The sequence below is a fragment of the Tupaia chinensis genome, unplaced genomic scaffold, assembly GCF_000334495.1.
Source record: "Tupaia chinensis unplaced genomic scaffold, TupChi_1.0 Scaffold143921_1, whole genome shotgun sequence".
Taxonomy (NCBI): domain Eukaryota; kingdom Metazoa; phylum Chordata; class Mammalia; order Scandentia; family Tupaiidae; genus Tupaia; species Tupaia belangeri.
The window spans coordinates 1,491,012-1,499,433 of record NW_006203772.1 but is presented as its reverse complement, the minus strand read 5'-3'; the positions used below and the strand labels follow the sequence as shown (position 1 = coordinate 1,499,433).

The following is an 8,422-nucleotide window of genomic DNA, read 5'->3' as shown; positions in this document are numbered from 1 at the left end:
GCGGCCGGGGGAGGGGGTCTCGCTGCGGGGGCTGCCTCGCACCGATGGCACCGGCTCGTCGCAGCCATTGAGGTTCCCAAAGGTGATGCGGGCATTGAGAATGTGGAAGATCGGGATTTCTGAGAATGAGGAAACTATCAGGCGCCACCACCCACCCCCACACCCACCCTTTACCTCATAAACCCATCCCCCAGGGCCTGAGGGGGAAAGGCGGGGGATTCTCACCAATCTTGACTGGGAAGCCAGGAGGCAGGCGCAGGGTGATGAAGTCCCGGAGCTTGGCAAAAAGCGCATTGCTGACCGCCATGAGGTCAATGATGGGGGCCACCTGCTCACACAGGGACAGGGGATGCTCCTCGCACAGCCACAGCTTGGCCTTGAACCTGCTCCCCCCAGATCCCAAGGGGTGAGGGACAAAGCAGGAAGCCGCAGCCCCACCCCTGCCCAGCCCTCCCCAGCACCAGCAGAGGCCTCACTTCTGTGTCTTGGTAGTCAGTTCCATGGGGCGGCCCATGTCACGGTTGCCAAGCTCAAAGTTGGGGTTGAAGTATTCTTCTGCAGTGATGGCAGTGGGGTTGGCTTGGCTCAGAGTCTGAGTGATCAGGGTCTGCACCACACGGGGAGGAGCCCAGGAGCCTTCTCAGTCCCTGATGCCAGGCCAATTGTTTGGCACCGCGGGGCCCCGGACTGTCCCCCCACCAGCGTGGGGCTGCCATGGTAGTGGGCATTGTGGGAACATGGTCCACATAGGCCATTCTAAGCAGGACACCCCTCCTCCTGAGTCACAGCCACACCCCTCCACACAAGGGCACCCGGCACACACTCACCCCATTTTGGGGGCCCCCATGCTGCTCAGCAATTCCCAGGAAGGACTGCAGAGGCGTCTTACAGCCTACAAGAAATGTGGCATCTCAGAGGACACCACAGCCCCACACACACTTGGGCACCTCATGGGAAGTGACAGCACCCGAGACCTAAGGTGGCCGGTTCCTGGGTGGGACATACCCAGGCACCTCATCTGAAGGTGACCGAGGACTCCAAGGGGAGGGGCCGCTGCAAGCACAGCTGGAATAAAAGCAGGCCTAGGACTCAGGAGAGACTCCCAAGGTGCCACTCTCCAGGTTGGGTGATAAAATACCTGCCTCCAGTGAGCAGTTTTAGGGTAAGCATGAGTATCGTGCAGGTTTTCTGTCAGGCAGTTCCATATTATTATTGTTTTAGTTTTGTCATAGGGAACATGCATTTGCCAGAGAGGAACAGAGAGAGATAGAGAGAGGAGCAAAGTGAGAAATCAGCCCCACCCCCCACCCCAGGGGATGGCCACCCCACAATCCCTTCTCTTCCATTCTCTTCTCCAGATTTTAGGCACACACGTGCACATGCCTGGCGTGGTTTTCAAGCCGCTGGGTCCAGGACTCAAATCATGTAGTCGGCCATGTGGGATCCAGCTGTCTTGATCACCATGTCATGGCTGGCCCAGGTGTTCCCATTTCAATACCTCCGTTTTGTTCCCTTTTGAGGTAGGGATTATGTCTTTCCACTTCGGACAGGATAACTGATGCCCAGAGCATTAGGTGTGGTGTGAACTGGTGCAAAGAGTCAGCGGCAGAGTCCCCTGGCCTTCTACCTAGGGTCTGTGCCACTAGACAATCACCGCCCATGGAGGGCATACGTGACGCTCCTCCCCTTCCCAAATCGAACGCCATACGAGCAGCCAGTTGCAGCGTGCTTTTCCGAAGAGCCCAAATGAGCCCTTGGAATCTCCTTAGCAGCGCTCTAGGCAGCTGCTACCAATCCTTACCATCAGCAGCCTGGCACTTGACGGGAATCCATTTGCCAGAATAAACCATCCTGGCTCTCGCTAGGATGCCAGATTAATACTGATGGAGGTGCTGAAGCGGGAGCTGGTTCCGCCCCCCACTCTGCCTCGTTACCTTTGACCTTGCCTTTGTGCTGTTCAGAAAGGTGCTCTGTGCGGGTCCGAGTGATGAGCTCCACATTGGACGCCCCATATACCTGTGACGGATGAAGAAGGGGCTGAGAGACAGCTCTGGTCCTCCCATGCCCAGCTCCCAAGGGCATTCTGCAATAACAGGTCCTTGAGGGACTCAGCTCCAGGCCCCAGGCCCCTGAGCAATCAAATAGATGAGTTATTCACTCACTCCTTCGACCACTATTTTTTGAGGAGCCCTCGCGTGCTAGGTACCTAGGGGTGCGTCCCACGAGGGACATAGTGGTGAACACACCAGCAATGATGCCACCTCGTGAGTCAGAAAACCAAGAAAATGGACAGTGACTGTTCAGTGGGACACACACTTCAGTGGGACAGCAGAGCCACCTTAACCCAGCTGCAGAACCAGGGAAGGCCTCCCAGAGGAGGAGTCTCCCAGGAAGAAACAACAGATAAAGAACCTTGCAGTATTTGCCAGTTCCTTCATCAGCAGCTGGCCAAGGTGGGGGTCCTTGAGGCTTCAAGGTATAGGCCTGGCTTCGGAACCAAGCATCCATGGTCTAACCCCAGCTCCTCCGCTCCCAGCTGTGTGACCGTGGACAGGCCACTGAGCCACTCCGAGCCTCCATTGCCTCATCATAAATGGTCCAATAACTCTGCTTTGTGGAGGTGTTGTGAAGATTAAATGGGGTGCCATGGAAAGGGCTCAATAAACATCCACAGAATGGGAATAATGGCCCCTACCTAAAAGGGGGGTTGTGAGGGGTAAAGGAGTGTGTGCATGCATGCGTGTGTACATCCACACACACGCTCGAAACATCAGAACCACACCTTGACCTTGGGCAGTGACTACCATCCCATCAGCTGCCTGGGGGCCTAATGCCCTTCCCTCCAGTGGTGCTGCCTCTGCCCCTCCAGCCTGGGAAGGTGGTAGGAAAGCCCAGCCCAGCTCACCACCAGCACGAGTGTGGGGCCTGGCCCAGGGGCTACGGCCTCACCTTGGCTTCATACCCGTTCACCACCTCGGTCTTCTCACTGCGCCAGCCCAGGATGCCAGTCTTGTTCCTGGGGAAGTGGAGCAGCCCAGGTGAGGCGGGTACCCACAGGCTCCAGGCTGGCCCAGGCCACTCCCCTCACCTCTCAAAGGAGATGTTCTTGGTGTCGAGCTGTGTGGTGACGACAGGCGCAGTGAGCCGGCTCAGCACCTGCTCCTCGGTGGGCTGGGCGGCGGCCAGCAGCAGCTCCCGGTCCTGCCCAGCCAGTGCCAGCGTCTCTGTATACACTACGCGGCGGTCGTGGTCAATCTCCATGACCACAGCGCTCGTGTCTGCCAGCCGGAATAGCACGGGGGTCAGGGGTGGCGCGGGGCTGTCTCCTGTCCTCCCACCCTGCCCCACCTCCTGCCTGCCTGACCTTGGCCCCTGAAGACGAAGCTGCGGTTCCCTCGCTGCCATGTCATGTGGTCAAAGCCCAGGAGTGTGGTGTCCACCCTCAGGTTCTGCCCACTCTTCCACACTTTGTAGGTGTCACTAGGGCAGATCTTGGACACCAGGGGCACTGGGTGGAAGCGGAGGTCAGAGGTGGCTTGGATTTGCCCAGCCCACCCAGCCCGGGCCAGCTCAGGGGATGGGCACGGTGAGGAAAGGCTGAGGGAACTGATGGTGCCCCTCGTCCCACCTCCGCCCCAGGCCAAGGGAGCCTGCACTCAGCTGTGAGAACCAGGTTGGGGACAGGCACGTGTCAGTCACCACTAAGTTCCTAATCCACTGTTTACTTCATTCACTCACTCTCACCTCGTCTTCCAACAACTACTTATCGAGCATCTAAAGAGTGCCAGGCAGAGGCCGAACAAGACAGGCCTCCTGCCCTCTCCGCGCTTCACCTTCCAGCGAGCAGGACCACGTAATAAATACGCCAGTCATCACTGAGTCAAGGAAGCGATACCCGAATCGAGACGGCGTCTGGGCAGTCTGAAAAGGCCCAGCTGAGAGGGCAGCGTCGAGCCGTGAGCTCGGAGGTGAGAAGCAGCCGCGCGAAGAGCTCTGGGAAGGGGGGCAGTGAGTGCAAAGGCCCTGAGGTGGGAGAGTGACCGGAGAGGGCCCCGCGCGGCCCCTTACCCCAGCTGGTGAACTCCCATTTCATCTCCACGTAGAAGTCCTGGGCCTGGAGGGTGAACAGGACAGTGGCTGAGGCGGCACTGGAAGTGGGGCTCAAAGGCTCCTGTGGGGAGGTGAGAGGCTGGGCCTCACCTTGCGCAGCTTCTCCAGGAGCACGGGGATGCCCGCCAGCCGCTTCACCACCCGCTGGTAGTCCCGGTACCGCAGCACCAGCTGCACGAGCTCCAGGTCCCGGGTACTCACAGCCTCCTGAAGCACTGGGGAGGGGGGAGGCCGTGTCACAGGGCAGGACCCTCCAGCCGACCAGAGCTGAGCGTGTGATGCTGAGGAGACCCCGCCAGGGGGCCGGGGTGAGAAGGGCTGCTCACCTGTCCAGCCACTGCGATTCTCCCTGCCCACGTCTGCGCCGTGCGCCAGGAGCACCCGGGCACACTCGAGGTGCCCCAGCGTGGTAGCCAGGTGCAGAGGGGTCCGACCACGGGGATCCAGCTGCTCGATGTCCACCTGCACAGAGTTGAAGATGCAGCCCTGGTCACCTCAGGAACACTGACTGAGCCAGGAGCCTCTAGGCGGGTAGCAAGCCCCCCTGCCCTGCCCTGCCCTGCCCTGCCCTGCCCCTCACAAAGCAGTGGAAGACAGGCACAGTGAACTGGGACAGGTGCTTGGCAAGACAGAGCAGAGAGGGACACTGCAAGAGGATGGCCTTGCTCCCTCCTGTCCTCTTAGCTCCCTGGCTGGGTTCGCCCCTCCAAGCCCCACTCAGTGGGACTCTGAGTGGGGGCCCTCTCAGAATAAGGGTGGTTCAGACAGGCTGTTCGCCAAGGAAGCTGCCCGAGCCAGAACTAGCCTTGGTTCCAGATCACACCTTCAGGAGGGGCCACCCATTTAGATCATTGCCATTATCAAGTGAGGTTTGGCAAAGAGGTGCAGAAGCACACTGATAGAAAGGGAGGGACAGATTCACGGCATGTCCTGTATCTGTGAGACACTGCACGTCAACATTCTGTACGGGGGACCAGCAGGTGGCACGGTGGTTAAGGTGCCAGACCCCCACATGGCCCACCGTAGTTTTAGTCCCAGACCTGGGAGCTTGCTTCACTTTCTCTGTCTCTGGTAAGTGCCTGTATCAAATTTAAAAACTAAAATTAAATAGATATTAACAAAAACATTCTGTACGGGGCCAATTGGTGGTATAGTACACACAGTGGAGCCACATGGGAAGGTCCTGGTTGGAGTCCCAAGGCCCCCTGTACATACTAGGTGTGGCTGCCGCATTCCTGTGACCCGGCCTGGCTGAGGCTGGGGGTAGGCTGCAGCATAAAGACCCTGTGGGGGTAGCTATCTGTCCACCTGTCTGTCTCTTTCTCCCACAGAAGAAAGTAACTTTTTTTTTTTTTAAGAATTACTATAGGGACCAGCAGGTGGCGTGGTGGTTAAGGTGCTGGACACTCCCACATGGCCAATCACGGTTCGAGTCCTAGACCTGGTGGCTTGCTTTCTCAGTTTCCCTCTCTCTCTCTCTCTCTGTGTGTCTTTCTCTGCTCAAATTAAGAATAAATGAATATGGGAACCAGCAGTTGGCGTAATGGCTATGTTGCTGGACTCCCATGTAGTCGACCGCGGTTCGCGTCCTGGACCCTGTGGCTTAAAACTCACGCTGGGCGCGTGTGCATGCGTGCCCAAGATCCTGAGAGGAGAATGGAGGAGAAGGGATTGCGGCGTGACCATCCCCCCTGGGGGGTGATTTCTCGCTTTCTGTCTCTATGTCTCTGTCTGTCTGGCGAGCGCACGCACCCTATAACAAAAATCTCTCTCAAAAAAAAAAAAAAAGAATAAATGAATAAATAAATAAAGTAAATTAAAAAGCAATTACTAAAAAAAGAATTATTATATTTACCTTTATTTATTATTATTTTTTAATGTGACCAGAGCAAGACAGAAAGAGAGAAGGAAAGTGAGAAAGCAAGCCACCAGGTCTGGGACTCAAACCATGGTCAGCCATGTAGGAGCCCAGCACCCTTAACCACCATGCCACCTGCTGGTCCCAGAAATTAACTTTTAAAAAGTATCTTGTGGGGGACCTACAGGTGGCATGGTGGTTAAAGCACTGGATTCTCGCATGGCTGACTATTGTTCAAGTCCTGGACCTGGCAGCTTGCTTTCTCACTCTCCCTCTTTCTCTCTGACCAAATTGAAGAATGGTGATAGTAAATAAAACAAAATAAATAATTACAAAAAGAATTAAATATATATACTTTTAAAAGTATCTTGTGGGACCAGCAGATGGTGTAATGCTTACTTCGCTGGACTCCCACATCATCGACCATGGTTCAAGTCCCAGACCCAGTGGCTTAAAACTCACACCAGGGGACCAGCAGTTAGCGTAATGGCTATGTTGCTGGACTCCCACGTAGTCGACTGTGGTTCAAGTCCTGGACCCGGTGGCTTAAACTCATGCCAGGCGCGTGTGCGTGCATACCCAAGATCCCAAGAGGAGAATGGAGGAGAAGGGATTGCAGCGTGGTCATCCCCCCTGGGGGGTGATTTCTCACTTTCTGTCTCTCTGTCTCTCTCTGTCCGTCTGGCGAGCGCACATGCCCTATAGCAAAAAAAACTCTCCAAAAAAAAACCTCACACCAGACGTGTGTGTGTGCGCGTGCCCACAATCCGAGAGAAGAATGGAAGAGAAGGGGTTGCAGTGTGGCCATCTCCTCTAGGGATGATTTCTTGCTTTCTGTCTCTGTCTCTCTTGTCTCTCTCTGTGTGTCTCTGGTGAGTGCACCCACTCTATAGCAAAAATCTCTCTATAAAAAAAGTGTCTTGTGTTTTTTTCCCTCCTCCAGGGATAGTGTCTAGAGGCACTCAGAATGGTCCAGCATTTGACATAGCAGCGTCAGCTTTCCTACCACACAGCCTCCCACACAACTAGGTTGTTCGAACCCCTGGTAATAGGATCATTTACCTTTATACCGAGATGGCTGGGAAAACACCAGATTCTACAAGTGGCGTGTGCCCAGGCCAACGTGGCGGGGTTTGTGCTGTGGGACTAAAAGTCCTTATGAGGCTGTCTAAAATGAGGGAGCTTGGTAGCAGGACTTGGGGGCTCTGTATGCACGAATGTGTCAGCGACCGGGTCAAGCGAGCTGTCCTTGAGGAGCAGAAAAATCATCGCCAAAGTGTTGAAGTCACAAGCACAGAGTCAGAAAGCTAAATTTAGGGAATCAGCAGTTAGCGTAATGGCTATGTTGCTGAACTCCCATGTAGTCGACTGCGGGTCACATCCCGGACCCAGTGGCTCAAAACTCACACTGGGAGCGTGTGCGTGCGTGCCCAAGATCCCGAGAGGAGAATGGAGAAGGGATTGCGGCGTGACCATCCCCCCTGGGGGGTGATTTCTCGCTTTCTGTCTCTCTGTCTCTCTCTGTCTGGCGAGCGCACGCTTCCTATAGCAAAAACCTCTCAAAAAAAAAAAAAAAGAAAGCTAAATTTAGGGAATCAGCAGTTAGCGTACTGGCTATGTTGCTGAACTCCCATGTAGTCGACTGCGGGTCACATCCCGGACCCAGTGGCTCAAAACTCACACTGGGAGCGTGTGCGTGCGTGCCCAAGATCCCGAGAGGAGAATGGAGAAGGGATTGCGGCGTGACCATCCCCCCTGGGGGGTGATTTCTCGCTTTCTGTCTCTCTGTCTCTCTCTGTCTGGCGAGCGCACGCTTCCTATAGCAAAAACCTCTCAAAAAAAAAAAAAAAAGTGAAGCTTTTTAGAGTAATAAAAAATTGGAAGGTTATAAAAAAAAGTTTTGGGGCCAGCATATGGTGTAGCGGTTATGTTGCTGGACTCCCCTGTGGCAACTGTAGTTCAAGTCCTGGACCCAGTGACTCGAAAATCACACCAGGTGTGTGTGCGTGTGTACGCAAGGTCCCGGGAGGACAGTGGAGAAGGGATTGCGGTATGGCCATCTCCCCCACCCCCACCGGGGGTTGATTTCTCACTTTCACTCTCACTGTCTCTGTCTCTCTCCAGCAAGCGCACGTGACACTAAGGCAAAAACCTCTAAAAAAAAATTACTTAAAAAAATAATAAACAGTGAAACCAGCTGGTGGCATGGTGGTTAAGGAGCTGGATACTCTCACATGGCTGACCATAGTTCAAGTCCTAGACCTGGTGGCTTGCTTTTTCACTTTCCCTCTTTCTCTCTCTGTGTCTCTCTCTGGTCAAATTAAAATAAAATGAATAAATGAATAAAATTAAATAAATAATTCTTTTTAAGAATAAGTACTAAAAAGCTTCTTATAAAAATCTTATGACTGGGGGGACCAGCAGTTAGCATAATGGCTATGTCGCTGGATTCCC

General features: G+C 54.6%; 1 protein-coding gene across 1 annotated transcript in view; it reads right to left on the bottom strand.

Moving 5' to 3' along the window:
• ANKRD13B (ankyrin repeat domain 13B) overlaps positions 1-8,422 on the bottom strand; it is a gene marked incomplete at its 5' end in the record, with an annotated part of 30,857 nt that overhangs the window by 3,795 nt on the left and 18,640 nt on the right. The window contains 11 exon segments of the mRNA XM_027767130.1: positions 14-119; positions 226-383; positions 477-607; positions 828-892; positions 1,935-2,016; positions 2,950-3,016; positions 3,089-3,278; positions 3,365-3,508; positions 4,069-4,114; positions 4,201-4,325; positions 4,437-4,572. Coding sequence (XP_027622931.1) covers positions 14-119; positions 226-383; positions 477-607; positions 828-892; positions 1,935-2,016; positions 2,950-3,016; positions 3,089-3,278; positions 3,365-3,508; positions 4,069-4,114; positions 4,201-4,325; positions 4,437-4,572 — 1,250 coding nt within the window.